The following is a 22,883-nucleotide window of genomic DNA, read 5'->3' as shown; positions in this document are numbered from 1 at the left end:
TGTAATGGTACCTCACTGTGGTTTTGATTTGCATTTCTCTGATAATGAGTGGTGTTGAGCATCTTTTCATGTGTTTGTTAGCCATCTATATGTCTTCTTTGGAGAACTGTCTGTTTAGTTCTTTGGCCCATTTTTTGATTGGGTCATGTATTTTTCTGGAATTGAGCTTCAAGAGTTGCTTGTATATTTCTGAGATTAATCCTTTGTCTGTTGCTTCATTTGCTATTATTTTCTCCCAATCTGAGGGCTGTCTTTTCACCTTACTTATAGTTTCCTTTGTAGTGCAAAAGCTTTTAAGTTTCATTAGGTCCCATTTGTTTAGTTTTGCTTTTATTTCCAATGTTCTGGGAGGTGGGTCGTAGAGGATTTTGCTGTGATTTCTGTCAGAGAGTGTTTTGCCTATGTTCTCCTCTCGGAGTTTTATATTTTGTGGTCTTACATTTAGATCTTTAATCCATTTTGAGTTTATTTTTGTGTATGGTGTTAGAAAGTGTTCTAGTTTCATTCTTTTACAAGTGGTTGACCAGTTATCCCAGCACCACTTGTTAAAGAGGTTGTCTTTTTTCCATTGTATATCCTTACCTCCTTTGTCAAAGATAAGGTGTCCATAGGTTCGTGGATTTATCTCTGAGCTTTCTATTCTGTTCCATTGATCTATATTTCTGTTTGTGCCAGTATCATACTGGCTTTATAGTAGATTCTGAAGTCAGGCAGGTTGATTCCTCCAGTTCCATTCTTCTTTCTCAAGATTACTTTGGCTATTCGAGGTTTTTTGTATTTCCATAGAAATTGTGAAATTATTTGTTCTAGTTCTGTGAAAAATACCGTTGGTAGCTTGATAGGGATTGCATTGAATCTATAGATTGCTTTGGGTAGAATAGCCATTTTGACAATACTGATTCTCCCAATCCATGAACATGGTATGTTTCTCCATCTGTTTGTGTCCTCTTTGATTTCTTTCATCAGCGTTTTATAGTTTTCTATGTATAGGTCTTTTGTTTCTTTAGGTAGATATACTCCTCTAAGTATTTTATTCTTTTTGTTGCAGTGGTGAATGGTATTGTTTCCTTAATTTCTCTTTCTGTTTTCTCATTGTTAGTGTATACGAATGCAAGGGATTTCTGTGTGTTAATTTTATATCCTGCAACTTTACTATATTCGTTGATTAGCTCTAGTAATTTTCTGGTAGAGTCTTTAGGGTTTTCTATGTAGAGGATCATGTCATCTGCAAACAGCCAGAGTTTCACTTCTTCTTTTCCTATCTGGATTCCTTTTACTTCTTTTTCTGCTCTGATTGCTGTGGCCAAAACTTCCAACACTATGTTGAATAGTAGTGGTGAGAGTGGGCACCCTTGTCTTGTTCCTCATTTCAGGGGAAATGCTTTCAATTTTTCACCATTGAGGGTGATGCTTGCTGTGGGTTTGTGATATATAGCTTTTATTATGTTGAGGTATGTTCCTTCTATTCCTGCTTTCTGGAGAGTTTTAATCATAAATGGGTGTTGAATTTTGTCAAAGGCTTTCTCTGCATCTATTGAGATAATCATATGGTTTTTATCTTTCAATTTGTTAATGTGGTGTATTACATTGATTGATTTGCAGATATTAAAGAATCCTTGCATTCCTGGGATAAAGCCCACTTGTGGTCATGGTGTATGATTTTTTTAATATGTTGTTGGATTCTGTTTGCTAGAATTTTGTTAAGGATTTTTGCATCTATGTTCATCAGTGATATTGGCCTGTAGTTTTCTTTTTTTGTGGCATCTTTGTCTGGTTTTGGAATTAGGGTGATGGTGGCCTCATAGAATGAGTTTGGAAGTTTATCTTCCTCTGCAATTTTCTGGAAGAGTTTGAGTAAGATAGGTGTTAGCTCTTCTCTCAATTTTTGGCAGAATTCAGCTGTGAAGCCATCTGGTCCTGGGCTTTTGTTTGCTGGAAGATTTTTGATTACAGTTTCGATTTCTGTGCTTGTGATGGGTCTGTTAAAATCTTCTATTTCTTCCTGGTTCAGTTTTGGAAAGTTATACTTTTCTAAGAATTTGTCCATTTCATCCAAGTTGTCCATTTTATTGGCATAGAGCTGCTGGTAGTAATCTCTTATGATCCTTTGTATTTCAGTTGTCTGTTGTCATCTCTCCATTTTCATTTCTAATTTTGTTAATTTGGTTCTTCTCTCTTTGTTTCTTAATGAGTCTTGCTAATGGTTTGTCAATTTTGTTTATTTTTTCAAAAAACCAGCTTTTAGCTTTGTTGATTTTTGCTATGGTCTCTTTGGTTTCTTTTGCATTTATTTCTGCCCTAATTTTTAAGATTTCTTTCCTTCTGCTTACTCTGGGGTTCTTCATTTCTTCCTTCTCTAATTGCTTTAGGTGTAGAGTTAGGTTCTTTATTTGGCTTTTTTCTTGTTTCTTGATGTAAGCCTGTAATGCTATGAACCTTCCCCTTAGCACTGCTTTTACAGTGTCCCATAAGTTTTGGGTTGTTGTGTTTTCATTTTCATTCATTTCTATGCACATTTTGATTTCTTTTTTGATTTCTTCTATGATTTGTTGGTTATTCAGAAGCGTGTTATTTAGCCTCCATGTGGTTGAATTTTTAACAATTTTTTTTCCTGTAATTGAGACCTAATCTTACTGCACTGTGGTCAGAAAAGATGACTGGAATGATTTCAATTTTTTTGAATTTTCCAAGACCAGATTTATGGCCCAGGATGTGATCTATTCTGGAGAAGGTTCCATGTGCACTTGAGAAAAAGGTGAAGTTGATTGTTTTGGGGTGAAATGTCCTATAGATGTCAATTAGGTCTAGCTGGTCCATTGTGTCATTTAAGGTTTGTGTTTCCTTGTTAATTCTCTGTTTAGTTGATCCATCCATAGTTGTGAGTAGGGTAGTAAAGTCTCCCACTATTATTGTGTTACTATTAATTAATTTCCTCTTTCATACTCGTTAGCGTTTGCCGTACATATTGCGGTGCTCCTATGTTGGGTGCATATATATTTATAATTGTTATATCTTCTTCTTGGATTGATCCTTTGATCATTATGTAGTGTCCTTCTTTGTCTCTTTTCACAGCCTTTATGTAAAAGTCTATTTTATCTGATAAGAGTATTGCGACTCCTGCTATCTTTTGGTCTCCGTTTGTGTGAAATATTTTTTCCAGCCCTTCACTTTTAGTCTGTATGTGTCCCGTGTTTTGAGGTGGGTCTCTTGTAGACAGCATATATAGGGGTCTTGTTTTTGTATCCATTCAGCCAGTCTTTGTCTTTTGGTTGGGGCATTCAACCCATTTACATTTAAGGTTATTATTGATAGGTATGGTCCTGTTGCCATTTACTTTGTTGTTTTGGGTTCATGTTTATACAGCCTTTCTGTGTTTGCTGTCTAGAGAAGATCCTTTAGCATTTGTTGAAGGGCTGGTTTGCTGGTGCTGAATTCTCTCAGCTTTTGCTTGTCTGTAAACTTTTGAATTCTCCTTCATAGCTGTATGAGGTCCTTGCGGGGTACAGTAATCTAGGTTGTATGTTATTCTCTTTCATTACTCTAAGTATGCCCTGCCATTCCCTTCTGGCCTGAAGGGTTTCTATTGATAGATCAGCTGTTATCCTGATGGGAATCCCTTTGGGTGTTATCTGTTGCTTCTCCCTTGCTGCTTTTAGTATTTGTTCTTTGTGTTTGATCTTTGTTAATTTGATTAATATGTGTCTTGTGGTGTTTTGCCTTGGGTTTATCCTGTTTGGGACTCTCTGGGTTTCTTGAACTTGGGTGGCTATTTCCTTCCCCATTTTAGGGAAGTTTTCAGCTATTATCTCCTCGAGTATTTTCTCATGGCCTTCCTTTTTGTCTTCTTCTTCTGGGACTCCTATGATTCTAATGTTGGGGCGTTTCACATTGTCCCAGAGGTCCCTGAGGTTGTCCTCATTTCTTTTGATCCTTTTTTCTTTTTTCCTCTCTGCTTCATTTATTTCCACCATTTTATCTTCTACCTCACTTATCCTATCTTCTGTCCCCGTTATTCTACTCTTGGTTCCCTCCATAGTGTTTTTGATCTCATTTATTGCATTATTCATTTTTAATTGACTCTTTTTTATTTCTTCTAGGTCTTTATTAAACATTTCTTGCATCTTTTCAATCTTTGTCTCCAGGCTATTTATCTGTAACTCCATTTTGTTTTCAAGATTTTGGATCATTTTTATTATCATTATTCTAAATTCTTTTTCAGGTAGATTCCCTATCTCCTCCTCTTTTGTTTGAATGGGCGGGCATTTTTCATGTTCCTTTACCTGTTGGGTATTTCTCTGCCTTTTCATCTTATTTAGATTGCTGTGTCTGGAGTGGGCTTTCTGTATTCTGGTGGTCTGTGGTTCCTTTTTATTGTGGAGGTTTTACCCAGTGGGTGGGGTTAGACGATTGGCTCGTCAAGGTTTCCTGGTTAGGGAAGTTTGCGTCGGTGTTCTGGTGCGTGGAACTTGATTTCTTCTCTCTGGAGAGCAATTGAGTGCCCAGTAATGAGTTTTGAGTTGGGTCTATGTGTTAGGTGTAACCTTGGGCAGCCTGTATGTTGACGTTCAGGGCTATGTTCCTGCGTTGCTGGAGAATTTGCGTGGTATGTCCTGCTCTAAAACTTATTGGCTCTTGGGTGGTGGTTGGTTTCAGTGTAGGTGTGGAGGCTTTTGGACGGTCTCTTATTACTTAAAGTTCCATGTAGTCAGGAGTTTTCTGGTGTTCTCAGGTTTTGGGCTTAAGTCTCCTGCCTCTGGATTTCAGTTTTATTTATTCCAGCAGTCTCAGGACTTCTCCAACTATACAGCACTGATAATAAAACTTCTAGGTTAATGGCAAAAAGATTCTCCCCGTTAGGGACACCCAGAGAGGTTCACAGAGTTACATGAAAAAGAGGAGAGGGAAGAGGGAGATAGAGATGAGCAGGAGGAGAAAAAGGGGGACACAAGAGGAGAGAGACAGATCTACGCAGTTGTCTGTTCCCAGAGTGTTCTCCGTAGCCCAGATATCCGCAGATTCACAGAATTGGATTGGGAAGAGAAGGGGAAAGGAGGAAATAGAGGTGTTCTGAGGTAGAAAACAGAGAGTCAAAAGTGGGAGGGAGTACTCAACACACTCCTGAATAGAAATGGGAACTGAATATTGGATTCTTAAATGTTCACAAGTTATATCATATACTGAGAAACAAAAATTAAAAATCTAGAGTAGAGGTTAGACTCTTAAAAATACTATATTAAAAACAAAAACCAAAACACACACACACACACACACACATTTTAGAAATATATATGAAGTTCAGTTTAAAAATAGGGCTTCTCTTCTTTTTTTTTTTTTGTAAGGTTATAGTGTATTGAAAATGAAAATTAGGGAGTAGTAGAGGAGTACTAGAGGACTTTAAAAGAAATAAGAGAAAAAGAGAAATAGAAAGTAGAAGAGAAAAAGGAATAAAAAAAGAAAGGAAAAAAAATTTTCCCTAATTAAAGAAATCGTAAAAATCTATGAAAATGAAAGTTAAGGAGTAATGGGGGAGTAACAGAGAATTTTAAAGGAAAATAAAAGAGAAAAAATAAAAAATAAAATAAAATAATTTTTTTTCTTACTTATAAAAAAGAAAGTAAAAATATATCTAGGAGTTTCTCTGGAGCTGTTGTGGTCAGTGTGGGTTCGGCTCAGTTTCAGATAGCTCCTCGTTCCAGCTTACACTTCTTGATATCTACAGGCCCCTTCCGGTGTAGTCAGTGTTTTCTACAGGGATTTTAATCTGTTGCACCGGTCCCTTCTGAAGCAGTTCCCTTTGTTTATTTGGCTTCTGTATGCCGGTCTCTTCAGAGCCTCATTTCCGCCCTGACACAGGCAGGCGGAGGTGGACTCTTATTCAGGTAGCTGGTTCTGTCGAGCTGCGGGGAGGGGCTGGTGCTGCAGGGAGGGGCTGGCGCTGCGGGGAGAGGCTGGCGCTGCTTTCGCCGTCTGCGCTGCTCAGGCTCCCGGCTGCTCTATATGGAGCGCGCCCCGCGCTGCACGAGGTTCCAGCCTTCGGGTGTTCCACAAAAGCATGGAACAGAAAGCTGCGCCTGCTCTTTGTGCCTTCCCCGTCAGAGCAGTCCAGGCAGCCAGGGGCTTGATGGGCGCACTTTCCGCGGGTGTGGCGCACCTACTCCCTTCCGCGGTCCCAGTCTCAGTTTCCGCTGGCGCCAGTCGGCTGTGTGCGCCTTCTGCCCTCCGCGTCCCCAGCCCCAGTCCCAGCCTGTGCCGGTCGGGTGCCTGCGCCCTGTGTCTCGCCGTGACTTGCTCCTGCCTCTGGCGGGGCTGGGCCGGTCTGTAGCCTGCGAGGTCTTCTCTGGACTTTCTCGGTCCCTTTGTTCTGCAAACGGCCGGCAGTGTGTTCCGGCCGGTTAATTTTCTCTCTCTCTTTTGCTCTCCCACAGTTCAAGTTGGCAACTCACAAAAGCTCCCTCCGATTGTCCTCAGGGCACTCAGGCCCGGACCCTACCCCAAACAATGCCTCCCGCTCCTCTCCGTGCGGCCCCCACTTGCTGGTGGTGGATGCGGATGTCTGGGGTACTTTTCTGCTGGGAGTTGCTTTTAGGCTCGTAATGTGTGGGTTTTATTTATTGTTTCCCTCCCAGTCAGGTTGCCCTCCGAGATTCAAACACTTCCCCCAGGCCCGCCAGTGAGAGGGTTTCCCGGTGTCTGGAAACGTCCTCTAAAGACTCCCTTCCCGGGACGGATCTCCGTCCTTAGCTCTTTTGTCTCACTTTTTATCTTTTATATTTTGTCCTACCTCCTTTTGAAGACAATGGGCTGCTTTTCTGGGCGCCTGATGACCTCAGCTAGCGATCAGAAGTTGTTTTGTGAAGTTTGCTCTGCGTTCAGTTATTCTTTTGATGAATTTGTAGGAGAGAAAGTGGTCTCCCCGTCCTACTCCTCCGCCATCTTGACTCCTCCCTATTCATACAATTTTAAAGTGAAGGTGTTTTAGAGTAGTAAATAAAAGAACATGCAGTGACCCAGGAAATCTTACATTCTTTAATTATTTTGTTCTGGACAAAACCCAATTGTTAAAACTTTCTAGTATTTATGAGATAGATTACTCATTGTTATTATTCAAAGTAGAAAACTAGTGTTTTCTTTTTTCTTACAGGATAGGTATTCTTCTGGAGCAAATGGAGACACTTTTAACAGGACTCTGGCTTCATCATCAGGTATGTGTTAAAGCAAAAATGCAGAACTGTTTTTAGGTTAAGGGCTTCATCCACTGGATGAGAAGCAGACTAATAGATACCTTGTCAAAGATGTTTTTAAATTTTCTAGGGAGACGTTTTGGCTTGAATATTTTGGGTTCGGAGCCTCTTACAATTAAAGGAAGGGAGAGAAGAGAGAGTGTAATGTTAGAGTGTATCCTCCTTTTTAGTGGGTTTGCTGTAAAACCTTTGCCCAGCCTCCAAGTTGCATGTTTGGCTTTCAGGCTGCTATGGGAATTGTCAGGATTCCTGATACAAGGCAGTAGGAGAGTAGACTCAGGTGTTGAAGCAGGTTACAGTGATGGTGACCTGTCAGGATAGCAACTATTTAAACCAAACTCATATCAAATTAATGCACATAAATCCCTGGCATTCCTATACACTAACAGTAAGAAAATAGATATAGGAATTAAGGAAACAACCCTATTCACCATTACGTCAAAAAGAATAAAATACTTAGGAATAAATTTACCTCAAGAAACAAAAGACCTATATTTAGAAAACTGTAAAACACTGATGAAGGAAATCAAAAGATGACACAAATAGATGGAGAAATATACCATGTTCATGGATTGGAACAATCAGCATAGTGAAAATGAAATCTATAGATTCAATGCAATCCCTATCAAGCTACCAATAACATTTTTTCACAGAACTAGGACAAATAATTCCACAATTTGTATGGAAGCACAAAAAACCTCCACAACAAAATCTATAGATTCAGTGCAATCCCTATCAAGCTACCAATAACATTTTTTCACAGAACTAGGACAAATAATTCCACAATTTGTATGGAAGCACAAAAAACCTCGAAAAGCCAAAGCATCTTGAGAACGAAGAATGGAACTGGAGGAATCAACCTGCCTGACTTCAGACTATACTGTAAAGCTACAGTCGTCAAGACAGTATGGTACTGGCACAAAAACAGAAATATAGACCAGTGGAACAAAATAGAAAGCCCAGAGATAAATCCACGCACCTATGGACACCTTATCTTTGGCAAAGGAGGTAAAAACATGCAACGGGGAAAAGACAATCTTATTAACAGGTGATGCTGGGGAAACTGGTCAACCACTTGTAAAAGAATGAAACTAGAACACTTTCTAACACCATACACAAAAATAAACTCAAAATAAATTAAAGATCTAAATGTAAAACCAGAAACTATAAAACTCCTAGAGGAAAACATAGGCAGAACACTCTGACATAAATCACAACAGGATCCTCTATGATCCACCTCCCAGAGTAATGGAAATAAAAGCAAAAAAACCAAAATGGGACCTAATTAAACTTAAAAGCTTTTGCACAACGGAGGAAACTATGAGCAAGTTGAAAAGACAGTTTTCAGAATTGGAGAAAATAATAGCAAACAAAGCAACTTTCAATGTCAAAAACCCACAAGGAGCTCATGCAGCCCAATACCAGAAAAATAAATGACTCAGTCAAAAAATGGGCCAAAGAACTAAACAGATATTTCTCCAAAGAAGACATACAGATGGCTAACAAACACATGAAAAGATGCGCAATATCACTTATCATCAGAGAAATGCAAATCAAAACCACAATGAGGTACCATCTCACGGTGGTCAGAATGGCTGCTATCAAAAAGTCTACAAACAATAAATGCTGGAGGTGTGGAGAAAACGGACCCCTCTTACACTGTTGGTGAGAATGCAAACTAGTACAGCCACTATGGCGAACAGTGTGGAGATTCCTTAAAAAACTGGAAATAGAACTGCCATGTGACCCAGCAGTCCCACTGCTGGGCACACACACTGAGGAAACCAGAATTGAAAGAGACACGTGTACCCCAATGTTCATTGTAGCACTGTTTACAGTAGCTAGGACATGGAAGCAACCTAGATGTCTGTCCGCAGATGAATGGATGAGAAAGTTGTGGTACATATACACAGTGGAATATTACTCAGCTATAAAAAGAACGTATTTGACTCAGTTCTAATGAGGTGATTGAAACTGGAACCTATTATACAGAGTGAAGTAAGTCAGAAGTAAAAAACACCAATAACAGTATATTAGCGCATATATATATGGTGGAATTTAGAAAGATGGTAACAGTGACCCTATATGCGAGACGGCAAAAGAGACACAGACATAAAGTACAGGCTTTTGAACTCTTGGGAGAAGGTGAGGATGGGATGATTTTAGAGAATAGAACTGAAACATGTATATTACCATATGTGAAATAGGTGACTAGTCCAAGTTCGATGCTTGAAACAGGGCAGTCAAAGCTGGTGCACTGGGACAATCCAGAGGGATTGGATGGGGAGGTAGGTGGGAGGATGGTTTGGAACAGCCTTGTTCCAAACTAGGAACACCTGTGGCTGTACACAGGTACAGCTATGTACACCCATGGCTTGTACACCCGTGGCTGATTCATGTCAATGCATAGCAAAACCCACCACAATATTGTAATTAACCTCCAATTAAATAAATTAATTAAAAAAGTAAAATATTTAATTAAAAAAAGATAATATGAGCTTCTTTGGGATCTGAAAACTAACTTAGGGAGGTCCTTGGCAAATAAGAGAAACAAATCAAGATAAGGGAGCTGTTGTTTTCCCCCTGTCACTTGTCTCCATCTTGTTCACCTACATTTTTTATAAAGCTGAGAAGATAGGTGGAAATGGTAGGACCTGGGCTAGAAAATTAAACTCATGACAGTAGTCTTTGATTTTGTTGAAGTTCACAGCAGGCTAATATGCTACTTCTAGTATATTTTCAATTAAAAAAATACATATAACAACAAAATTTACTGTATTAACCAAAGAGTCTGAGCAACTGAACTGAATGTCCTGAAAATATCAATTAAGTCTAACTGTTCTAATACGTCATTTAGGATCTCTGTTGCCTTATTTTCTGTCTGGAAGATTTGTCCACTGATGTCAGTGAGGTCTTCAAGTCTCCTCTATTATTGTATTCCCATCCATTTGTCTGTTAGTATTTGTTTTCTATATTTCAGTTCAGTTCAGTTGCTGAGTCATGTCCGACTCTTTGGGACCCCATGGACTGCAGCACCCCAGGATTCCCTGTCCATCACCAACTCCAGAGCTTACCCAAACTCATGTCCCTCGATCGGTGATGCCATCCAACCATCTCATCCTCTGTCATCCCGTTCTCCTCCCGTCTTCAATCTTTCCCAGCATCAGGATCTTTTCAAATGTTAGTTCTTCACATCAGGTGGCCAAAATATTGGAGTTTCTACTTCAGCATCAGTCCTTCCAATGAATATTCAGGAATGATTTCCATTAGGATTGACTGGTTGGATCTCCTTGCAGTCCAAGGGACTCTCAAGAGTCTTCTCCAACACCATAGTACAAAAGCATTACTTCTTCGGCACTCAGCTTTCTTTTTTTTTTTTTTTTTTTCATTTATTTTTATTAGTTGGAGGCTAATTCCTTTACAATATTGTAGTGGTTTTTGTCATACATTGCCATGAATTAGCCATGGATTTACATGTATCCCCCATCCCGATCCCCCCTCCCACCTCCCTCTCTACCCGATCCCTCTGGGTCTTCCCAGTGCACTAGGTCTGAGCACTTGTCTCATGCATCCAACCTGGGCTGGTGATCTGTTTCACCCTAGATAATATACGTGTTTTGCTGCTATTCTCTTGAAACATCCCACCCTCGCCTTCTCGCACAGAGTCTAAAAGTCTGTTCTGTACAACTGTGTCTCTTTTTCTGTTTTGCATATAGGGTTATCATTACCATCTTTCTAAATTCCATATATATGTGTTAGTACACTGTAATGTTCTTTATCTTTCTGGCTTACTTCACTCTGAATAATGGGCTCCAGTTTCATCGCATCTCATTAGAACTGATTCAAATGAATTCTTCTTAATGGCTGAGTAATATTCCACAGTGTATGTGTACCACAGCTTCCTTATCCATTCGTCTGCTGATGGGCATCTAGGTTTCTTCCATGTCCTGGCTATGATGAACAGTGCTGCAATGAACATTGGGGTGCACGTGTCTCTTTCAGATCTGGTTTCCTCAGTATGTATGCCCAAAAGTGGGATTGCTGGGTCATACGGCACGTCTGTTTCCAGTTTTTTAAGAAATCTCCACACTGTTCTCCATAGCAGCTGTACTAGTTTCAATTCCCACCAACAGTGTAAGAGGGTTCCCTTTTCTCCACACCCTCGCCAGCATTTATTGCTTGTAGACTTTTGGATAGCAGCCATTCTGACTGGCGTGTAATGGTACCTCATTGTGGTTTTGATTTGCATTTCTCTGATAATGAGTGATGTTGAGCATCTTTTCATGTGTTTGTTAGCCATCTGTATGTCTTCTTTGGAGAAATGTCAGCTTAATTCTTTGGCCCATTTTTTGATTGGGTCATGTATTTTTCTGGAATTGAGCTTCAAGAGTTGCTTGTATATTTTTGAGATTAATCCTTTGTCTGTTGCTTCATTTGCTATTATTTTCTCCCAATCTGAGGGCTGTCTTTTCACCTTGCTTATAGTTTCCTTTGTTGTGCAAAAGCTTTTAAGTTTCATTAGGTCCCATTTGTTTATTTTTGCTTTTGTTTCTAATATTCTGGGATGTGGGTCATAGAGGATCCTGCTGTGATTTAAGTCGGAGAGTGTTTTGCCTATGTTCTCCTCTAGGAGTTTTATAGCTTGTGGTCTTACATTTAGATCTTTAATCCATTTTGAGTTTATTTTTGTGTATGGTGTTAGAAAGTGTTCTAGTTTCATTCTTTTACAGGTGGTTGACTAGTTTTCCCAGCACCACTTGTTAAAGAGGTTGTCTTTTTTCCATTGTATATCCTTGCCCCCTTTGTCAAAGATAAGGTGCCCATAGGTTCATGGATTTATCTCTGGGCTTTCTATTCTGTTCCATTGATCTATATTTCTGTCTTTGTGCCAGTACCATTCTATCTTGATAAGTGTGGCTTTGTAGTAGATTCTGAAGTCAGGCAGGTTGATTCCTCCAGTTCCATACTTCTTTCTCAAGATTACTTTGGCTATTCGAGGTTTTTTGTATTTCCATACAAATTGTGAAATTATTTGTTCCAGTTCTGTGAAAAATACCATTGGTAGCTTGATAGGGGTTGCATTGAATGTATAGATTGCTTTGGGTACTATAGCATTTTTGACAATACTGATTCTCCCAATCCATGAACATGGTATGTTTCTCCATCTGTTTGTGTCCTCTTTGATATCTTTCATCAGTGTTTTATAGTTTTCTATGTATAGGTTTTTTGTTTCATTAGGTAGATACACTCCTAAGTATTTTATTCTTTGTGTTACAATGGTGAATGGTATTATGTCCTTAATTTCTCTTTCTGTTTTCTCATTGTTAGTGTATATGAATGCAAGGGATTTCTGTGTGTTAATTTTATATCCTGCAACTTTACTATATTCGTTGATAGCTCTAGTAAGTTTCTGGTAGAGTCTTTAGGGTTTTCTATGTAGAGGATTATGTCACCTGCAAACAGCGAGAGTTTCACTTCTTCTTTTCCTATCTGGATTCCTCTTACTTCTTTTTCTGCTCTGATTGCTGTGGCCAGTACTTCCAAAAGTATGTTGAATAGTAGTGGTGAGACTGGGCACCCTTGTCTTGTTCCTGATTTCAGGGGAAATGCTTTCAATTTTTCACCATTGAGGGTAATGCTTGCTGTGGCTTTGTCATATATAGCTTTTTTATGTTGAGGTATGTTGCTTTTATTCCTGCTTTCTGGAGAGTTTTAATCATAAATGGGTGTTGAATTTTGTCAAAGACTTTTCTGTGCATCAATTGAGATAATCATATTGTTTTTATCTTTCAATTTGTTAATGTGTATTACATTGATTGATTTGCGTATTTTAAAGAATCCTTGCATTCCTGGGATAAAGCCCACTTGGTCACGGTGTATGATTTTTTTATTATGTTGTTGGATTCTGTTTGCTAGAATTTTCTTAAGGATTTTTGCATCTATGTTCATCAGTGATATTGGCTTGTAGTTTTCTTTTTTTGTGGCATCTTTGTCTGGTTTTGGAATTAGGGTGATGGTGGCCTCATAGAATGAGTTTGAAAGTTAGCTTCTTCTGCAATTTTCTGGAAGAGTTTGAGTAAGATAGGTGTTAGCTCTTCTCTCAATTTTTGGCAGAATTCAGCTGTGAAGCCATCTGGTCCTGGGCTTTTGTTTGCTGGAAGATTTCTGATTACAGTTTCGATTTCTGTGCTTGTGATGGGTCTGTTAAGATCTTCTATTTCTTCCTGGTTCAGTTTTGGAAAGTTATACTTTTCTAAGAATTCGTCCATTTCTTCCAAGTTGTCCATTTTATTGGCATAGAGCTGCTGGTAATAATCTCTTATGATCCTTTGTATTTCAGTGTTGTCTGTTGTGATCTCTCCATTTTCGTTTCTAATTTTGTTAATTTGGTTCTCTCCCTTTGTTTCTGAATGAGTCTTGCTAATGGTTTGTCAGTTTTGTTTATTTTTTCAAAACACCAGCTTTTAGCTTTGTTGATTTTTGCTATGGTCTCTTTGGTTTCTTTTGCATTTATTTCTGCCCTAATTTTTAAGATTTCTTTCCTTCTGCTTACTCTGGGGTTCTTCATTTCTTCCTTCTCTAGTTGCTTTAGGTGTAGAGTTAGGTTATTTATTTGACTTTTTTCTTGTTTCTTGAGATAGGCCTGTAATGCTATGAATCTTCCCTTTAGCACTGCTTTTACAGTGTCCCATAGGCTTTGGGTTGTTGTGTTTTCATTTTCATTCATTTCTATGCATATTTTTATTTCTTTTTTGATTTCTTCTATGATTTGTTGGTTATTCAGAAGCATGTTGTTTAGCCTCCATATGTTTGAAGTTGTAATAATTTTTTTCCTGTAATTGAGATCTGATCTTACTTCACTGTGGTCAGAAAAGATGACTGGAATGATTTCATTTTTTTTTTAATTTACCAAGACTAGATTAATGGCCCAGGATGTGATCTATTCTGGAGAAGGTTCCGTGAGCACTTGAGAAAAAGGTGAAGTTGATTGGTTTGGGGTGAAACGTCCTATAGATGTCAATTAGTTCTAGCTGGTCCATTGTGTCATTTAAAGTTTGTGTTTCCTTGTTAATTTTCTGTTTAGTTGATCTATCCATAGGTGTGAGTGGGGTAGTAAAGTCTCCCACTATTATTGTGTTACTATTAATTTCCTCTTTCATACTCGTTAGCGTTTGCCGTACATATTGCGGTGCTCCTATGTTGGGTGCATATATATTTATAATTGTTATATCTTCTTCTTGGATTGATCCTTTGATCATTATGTAGTGTCCTTCTTTGTCTCTTTTCACAGCCTTTAGTTGAAAGTCTGTTTTATCTGATATGAGTATTGCGACTCCTGCTTGCTTTTGGTCTCCGTTTGCGTGAAATATTTTTTCCAGCCCTTCACTTTTAGTCTGTATGTGTCCCTTATTTTGAGGTGGGTCTCTTGTAGACAGCATATATAGGGGTCTTGTTTTTGTATCCATTCAGCCAGTCTTTGTCTTTTGGTTGGGGCATTCAACCCATTTACATTTAAGGTTATTATTGATAGGTATGGTCCTGTTGCCATTTACTTTGTTGTTTTGGGTTCATGTTTATACAGCCTTTCTGTGTTTGCTGTCTAGAGAAGATCCTTTAGCATTTGTTGAAGGGCTGGTTTGCTGGTGCTGAATTCTCTCAGCTTTTGCTTGTCTGTAAACTTTTGAATTCTCCTTCATAGCTGTATGAGGTCCTTGCGGGGTACAGTAATCTAGGTTGTATGTTATTCTCTTTCATTACTCTTAAGTATGTCCTGCCATTCCCTTCTGGCCTGAAGGGTTTCTATTGATAGATAGCTGTTATCCTTATGGGAAACCCTTTGTGTGTTACTTGTTGTTTCTCCCTTGCTGCTTTTAGTATTTGTTCTTTGTGTTTGATCTTTGTTAATTTGATTAATATGTGTCTTGTGGTGTTTCGCCTTGGGTTTATCGTGTTTGGAACTCTCTGTGTTTCGTGGATCTGTGTAACTATTTCCTTCCCCATTTTAGGGAAGTTTTCAGCTATTATCTCCTCGAGTATCTTCTCATGGCCTTCCTTTTTGTCTTCTTCTTCTGGGACTCCTATGATTCAAATGTTGGGGCATTCCACATTGTCCCAGAGGTCCCTGAGGTTGTCCTCATTTCTTTTGATTCTTTTGTCTTTTTTCCTCTCTGCTTCATTTATTTCCACCATTTTATCTTCTACCTCACTTATCCTACCTTCTGTCTCCATTATTCTATTCATGATTCCCTCCAGAGTGTTTTTGATCTCATTTATTGCATTATTCATTTTTGATTGACTCTTTTTTATTTCTTCTAGGTCCTTATTAAACATTTCTTGCATCTTCTCAATCCTTGTCTCCAGGCTATTTATCTGTAACTCCATTTTGTTTTCAAGATTTTGGATCATTTTTATTATCATTATTCTAAATTCTTTTTCAGGTAGATTCCCTATGTCCTCCTCTTTTGTTTGACTTGGTGGGCATTTTTCATGTTCCTTTACCTGTTGGGTATTTCTCTGCCTTTTCATCTTATTTAGATTGCTGTGTCTGGAGTGGGCTTTCTGTATTCTGGTGGTCTGTGGTTCCTTTTTATTGTGGAGGTTTCACCCAGTGGATGGGGTTGGACGATGGGCTTGTCAAGTTTTCCTGGTTAGGGAAGCTTGTCTCGGTGTTCTGGTGCGTGGAACTTCTCTCTGGAGTGCAATGGAGTGTCCAGTAATGAGTTTTGAGATGGGTCTATGTATAGGTGTGACTTTGGGCAGCCTGTATGTTGATGCTCGGGGCTATGTTCCTGAGTTGCTGGAGAATTTGCGTGGTATGTCTTGCTCTGGAACTTATTGGCTCTTGGGTGGTGGTTGGTTTCAGTGTAGGTATGGAAGCTTTTGGATGGTCTCTCATTACTTAATGTTCCATGTAGTCAGGAGTTTTCTGGTGTTCTCAGGTTTTGGGCTTAAGTCTCCTGCCTCTGGATTTCAGTTTTATTCTTCCAGTAGTCTCAAGACTTCTCCAACTATACAGCACTGATAATAAAACTTCTAATTTAATGGTGAAAAGATTCTCCACTGTGAGGGACACCCAGAGAGGTTCACAGAGTAACATGAAAAAGAGGAGAGGGAGGAGGGAGATAGAGATGAGCAGGAGGAGAAAAAGGGGAACACAAGAGGAGAGAGACAGATCTACGCAGTTGTCTGTTCCCAGAGTGTTCTCCGTAGCCCAGATATCCGCAGATTCACAGAATTGGATTGGGAAGAGAAGGGGAAAAGAGGAAATAGAGGTGTTCTGAGGTAGAAAACAGAGTCAAAAGTGGGAGGGAGTACTCAACACACTCCTGAATAGAAATGGGAACTGAATATTGGATTCTTAAATGTCCTAAATTTATATCACATACTGAAAAACAAAGATTAACAATCTAGCATAGATGTAAGACTCTTTAAAATACAATATTTAAAAACAAAAACAAAAAAAATTTAGAAATATATATGAAGTTTGGTTTAAAAATAGGGCTTCTCTTTTTTTTTTGCAAGGTTATAGTGAAATGAAAATGAAAAATAAGGAATAATAGAGGATTATTAGAGGACCTTAAAAGGAAATAAGAGAGAAAAAGAAAAAAAGAAATGAAAAGAAAAAAATATTTTTTCCCCTAATTAAAAAAATCAAAAAATATATGAGAATGAAAGTTAAGGAGTAATGGGGGAGTAGTAGGGAATTTTAAAAGAAAATAAAAGAGAAAAAATAAAAAACAAAAGGAAAGAAAAAAAATTTTTTTAATTAAAAAAGTGTGTGTATATATATATATATATTTATTTATTTATATATATCTAGGAATTTCTCTGGAGCTGTTGCGGTCAGTGTGGGTTCAGTTCAGTTTCAGATAGCTCCTCATTCCAGCTTACACTTCTCGGTATCTACTGGCCCCTTCCGGTGTAGTCGGTGTTACCTACAGGGATTTTAATCTGTTGCACCGGTCCTTTCTGAAGCGGTTCCCTTTGTTTATTCGGTGTCTGTTTGCCGTCTCTTCGGTGTCTAATTTCCGCCCTGACACAGGCGGGCGGAGGTGATCTCTTACTTAGGTTCGCTAGTTCAGTCCTGCTACAGGGAGGGCGGGGTGCTGCAGACAGATATTGCTGTGTGTGGGGAGCACTCACAGTGTTCCAGGCACACTGGATTTGCCCCTGCTCACGGGTGTCTGTGCTTTCCCCGTCTACACTGCTCAGGCTCCCGGCTGCTCTATAGGGAGCGTGCCCTGTGTTGCGTGTGGTTCCAGTTTTCGAGTACTCCACAAAAGCGCGGACTTGGTTGCACCTACGTTTTGTGCCTTCCCCGGCCTGAGCGGCTCAGGCAGCCAGGAGCTTGACGGGCGCACTGTCCCCGGGTGCAGCGTGCCCTTTCCCCTCCATGGCCCCAGCCTCAGTTTCTGTGTGTGCCTCTCGGGTGCCAGCAGCTTGTGTTTGTTCTCAGGAGCTGGCCTCTAGCCGCGATCCTCCTGGTGGCGGATGTTGACCATCGAGAATCTCAGGAAGTCTTTGGATAGAAACTGGAGGCCTGTTTGCACTGTGGGAGGGGATGCCATCTCTGGGGCCGAGTTTGCCCCTTTCCCCTCCCCCCTGCCTCCTACCTCTGGCGGGGATGGGCCGGTCTGCCGCAGGCTAGCTCTTCTCTGGAGTTTCTCAGTCCCTTTGTTTTGCGAACGGCCGGCAGTGTGTTCGGGCCGGTAAATTTTCTCTCTTGCTATCCCACAGTTTAAAAAAGCTCCCTCCGATTGCTCTCAGGGCCTTTGGGCCGGTCCTTACCCTAAGCAATGTCACCCGCTCCTCTCCATTCCACCCCCACTTGCTGGTGCGGATGAGGGCATCTGGGGTACTTTCTGCTGGGAGTTGCTTTTAGGCACGTAATCTGTGGGTCTTATTTAATTTTTCCTCCCAGTTAGGTTGCCCTCCGAGATTCGAAAACTTCCCCCAGACCCACCAGTGCGAGGGTTTCCTGGTGTTTGGAAACTTCCTCTATTAAGACTCCCTTCCCGGGACTCTGTCCCTAGCTCTTTTGTCTCTCTTTTGATCTTTTATATTTTGTCCTACCTCCTTTCGAAGACAATGGGTTGCTTTTCTGGGTGCCTGATGTCCTCTGCTAGCGATCAGAAGTTGTTTTGTGAAATTTGCTCAGCATTCAATAGTTCTTTTGGTGAATTTGTGGGGGAAAATGTGGTCTCCCCATCCTATTCCTCTGCCCTCTTGGCTTCTCCCCGGCACTCAGCTTTCTTTATAGCCCAACTGTCACATCCCTACATGACTGCTGGAAAAACCTTAGCTTTGACTAGATGGACTTTTGTTAGCAAAGTAATGTATCTGCTTTTTAATATGCTGTTGAGGTTGGTCATGACTTTTCTTCCAAGGAGTAAGAGTCTTTTAATTTCATGGCTGCAGTCACATCTGCCGTGATTTTGGAGCCCCCCCCCCCAAATATGTCTCTCAGTGTTTCCATTATTTCCCCATCTATTTGCCATGAAGTGGTGGGACTGGATGCAATGATCTTCATTTTCTGAATGTTGAATTTTAAGACCACTTTTTCACTGTCCTCTTTGACCCTCATCAAGAGTCTCTTTAGTTCTTCTTTGCTTCCTGCCACAAATATGGTGTCATCTGCATAGCTGAGATTATTGATATATCTCCTGGAAATCTTAATTCTAGCTTGTGATTCCTCCAGCCCAGCATTTTGCATGATGTAGTCTGCATATAAGTTAAACAAGCAGGGTGACAATATACAGGCTTGACACACTCCTTTTCCTATTTGGAACCGGTCTTTTGTTCCATGTCCAGTTCTAACTGTTGGTTCTTGACCTGCATACAAATTTCTCAGGAGACCTGTCAGGTGGTTTGGTATTCCCATCTCATTAAGAATTCTCCATCGTTTGTTGAGATCTACACACTCAAATGCTTCAGTGTAGTCAATAAAGCAGAAGTAGATGTTTTTCTGGAATACATGATTTTTAAGTGATCCAGTGAATATTGGCAATTTGATCTTTGATTCCTCTGTCTTTTCTAAATCCAGCTTGAACATCTGTAAGTTCACAGTTCATGTACTGTTGAAGCATCCTTGGAGAATTTTGAAGGTTACTTTGCTAGCATGTGAGATGAGTGCAATTGTGGGGTAGTTTGAACATTCTTTGGCATTGCCTTTCTTTGGGATTGGAATGAAAACTGACCTCTTCCAGTCCTGTGGCCACTGGCTGAGTCTTCCAAATTTGCTGGCGTGTTGAGTGCAGCACTTCCACAGCATCGTCTTTTAGGATTTGAAATAGCTCAATTGGAATTCCATCTCCTCCACTAGCTTTGTTCATAGTGGTGCTTCATAAGGCCCATTTGACTTCACATTCCAGGATGTCTGCCTCTAGGTGAGTGATCACACCATCATGGTTATCTGGGTCATGAAGATCGTTTTTGGATAGTTCTGTGTATTTGCCACCTCTTCTTAATATCTTCTGCTTCTGTTAGGTCCATACCATTTCTGTCCTTAATTGTGCCCATCTTTGCATGAAATGTTCCCTTAGTATCACTCATTTTCTTGAAGTGATCTCTAGTCTTTCCCACTCTATTGTTTTGCTCTATTTCTTTGCACTGATCACTGAGGGAGGTTTTCTTATCTCTCTTTGCTATTCTTTGGAACTCTGCATTCACATGGGTATATCTTTCCTTTTCTCCTTTTCCTTTCACTTCTCTTCTTTTCTCAGCTATTTGTAAGGCCACCTAAGACAACCATTTTGCCTTTTTGCATTTCTTTTTCTTGGGGATGGTCTTGATCACTGCCCTCTGTACTGTGTCATGAACCTCCATCCATAGTTCTTCAGGCACTCTATCATATCTAATCTCTTGAATCTGGTTCTCACTTCCATTGTATAATTGTAAGGGATTTGATTTAGGTCATACCTGAAGGATGTAGTGATTTTTCCATGCTTTTTTCAGTTTCAATCTGAATTTGGCAATAAAGAGTTTATGATCTGAGCCACAGTCAGCTCCCAGTCTTGTGTTTGCTGACTGTATAGAGTTCTCCATGTTTCTCTGCAAAGAATATGATATTTTTATATACTTATGTTTTTATATTTATATATAATTATTTATTTTAGGTATTTAAATATAATTTTTAATATAAAAATAAATATTTATATGAATTTAGATGCTCCTATGTTGATGCTCCTATATCTAGTGTGTATGTGACATTGAGTGTAATATCCTCTTCTTGTATTGATTCTTTTATCATTATATAGTGTCTTTCTTTAGCCTTTTTATGGCTTTTGTTTGGAAGTCTGTTTTGTTTATAGGAGTGTTGCATCCCCCACTTTATTGTCATTTTCATTTGCAAAAATACCTTCTTCCATCTCCTCACTTTGAGTCATTTGTCCTGGAGTGGGTCATTGGTTTCTTAAAGAACTTAGTTTTGGCTTTATTGAGCCACTATTATATTGTTTCCTATTTCATTATTTTTTGTGGTTAACATTTTTTTAAAGATGTATTTACTTGTATATATTTATGGCTCTACTGGGTCTTAATTGCTCTGCACAGGCCTTCTTCACTTGTGGTGAGTGGGGGCTATTCTCTAGTTGCAGTGCGTGAGTCTTTCATTCCACTGGTTTCTCTTGTTGTGGACCACGGACTCTAGGTGCATGGGCTTCAGTATTTGCAACTCATGGGCTCTGGAGCACTGGTTCAGTAGTTGTGGCACACAGGCTTAGTTGTCCCACCACATGTGGGACCTTCCTGAACCACGGATTGAACCTGTGTCTCCTTCATTGGTGGGTTCTTTACCACTGAGCCACCAGGGACGCCTGCTTTTACCACCATTTTTCTCCTTTACTCTTCTGTGATTTGTTGTTTTTCTAATGTTCTTACTAGTTGAGATGGATGTTTACCTCATTAATTTTCAGTTCTTATTGTATAAAAATGTAATTTCTGATATGTGTCATTTTATCATACAATTCTAAGTATTTCTAAAGTTCCATTGTAATTTTTTTCCTTTGAACTGTTTTGATAGAAGTGTTTCCAAATGTAAGAGAATTTTAAAATTGTATAATTGAGTTACTCGATCATTAGTTGTCAGTGTATAATAGTGATTTGCTATTTTTATAGATTATACACCATACAAAGTTAGTGTAACATACTGACTATATTCCTTGTGCTGTATATTGCATCCCTGTAGCTTATTTATTTTATAACTAGTAGTTTGTGCCTCTTACCTCCCCTTCACCTATTTCATACCTCCCTCACTCTTCTCCCATGTGGCAAACCACTAGTTTGTTTTCTATATCTGTTCATCTTATCTGTTTTTGTGTATTTGTTGACTTGTTTTATTTTTTGGATTCCACTTATAAGCAAAAATATACAGTATTTGTGTTCTAGCAATTTTTAATTTGATTGCATTGCAATTAGAGAGTTTTGTGTATGTGATAACTGATTTTTGAAATTGTTGAATTTACATTTTGGCCTTCCATGTGGTCAGTTTTTATGAACATTCTATTGTTGAAGAAAGTCACCAGTTTAATGTTTTTAGTTCTGTGAATATTTACAGTGTTCTGTGGATGATTGTAATTTGTCTGTTCTCCTCTGACTGTTTTTCTTGGCTGTTATAGACAGTGCTTATCAAAACATTTTTATGTGTATCTGTGTTACCATGTGAGTATATCCACAGGAAAAAGTATACTAGTATATTTTCAAAAAGTATTTTCCTTTAAAATTAGGATCAAGGTGGATCTAGTTTATAGTTTCAATGTTGTATCTGATTCGTGCTTATTTCCTTACGTCCTTGACTAGTCTTGGCATTTAAAACAATATTTATTGGAATATAGTTGCTTTACAATGTTGTGTTAGCTTCTATTGTACAGCAAAGTGAATCAGTAATATATATATTTCCACTTGTTTAGATTTCCTTCCATCGAGCAATGAATAAAGTTCCCTGTGCTATACAGTAGGATTTTCATTAGTTATCTATTTTACACATAGCATCAATAGTGTATATACGTGAATCACAGTCTCGCAGTTCATCCTTCCCCCAAGCCCCTGCCTCTTGATATTCTTAGATTTGTTCTCTATGTTTGTGTCTCTGTTTCTGCTTTGCAGATAGGTTCATCTGTACCATTTTTCTAGATTCCACATTTATACATTAATATATGATATTTGTTTTTATGACTTTCTTCATTCTGTATGACAGTCTCTAGGTATATCCATGTCTCTACAGGTGACCCAATTTAATTCCTTTTCATGGCCAAGGAATATTCCATTGTCTGTGTGTACCACACCTTCTTTATTCATTTCCTCTGTTGATGGAAATTTTGCTTGCTTCCCTGTCCTGGCTTTTGTAGATAGTGCTGCAGTGAACATTGGAGTACATGTGTCATTTTGAATTACGTTTTTCTCTGGGTATATGCCCAGTGTTGGGATTGCTGGGTCATAGGGTCCTTCTGTTTTTAGTAGTTTTTAGGAACCTCCGTATTGTTCTCCATAGTGGCTGTATCAATTTACCTTCGCACCAGCAGTGGAAGAGGGTCTCTTTTCTCCACACTCTCTCCAGCATTTGTTGTTTGTACACTTTTTGATGTTGGCCATCCTGACTTGTGTGAGGTGATAACTCATTGTAGTTTTGATTAGCATTTCTCTAAT

General features: G+C 39.2%; 1 protein-coding gene across 5 annotated transcripts in view; it reads left to right on the top strand.

The window, feature by feature from the left end:
- The window catches only part of LOC122689689 (probable ATP-dependent RNA helicase DDX4), an 83,872-nt gene that overhangs the window by 9,720 nt on the left and 51,269 nt on the right, over nucleotides 1–22,883 (top strand). For all 5 annotated transcript variants that reach the window (XM_043896338.1, XM_043896341.1, XM_043896339.1 and 2 more), the window contains exon 3: nucleotides 7,142–7,202. In XM_043896338.1, the coding sequence (XP_043752273.1) occupies nucleotides 7,142–7,202 (61 nt within the window). The remainder of the gene's footprint in view (nucleotides 1–7,141; nucleotides 7,203–22,883) is intronic.

The sequence above is a fragment of the Cervus elaphus genome, chromosome X, assembly GCF_910594005.1.
Source record: "Cervus elaphus chromosome X, mCerEla1.1, whole genome shotgun sequence".
NCBI classification, from domain to species: domain Eukaryota; kingdom Metazoa; phylum Chordata; class Mammalia; order Artiodactyla; family Cervidae; genus Cervus; species Cervus elaphus.
Note: the sequence above shows the minus strand (reverse complement) of the source record. Positions and strands in the feature narration are given on the sequence as shown.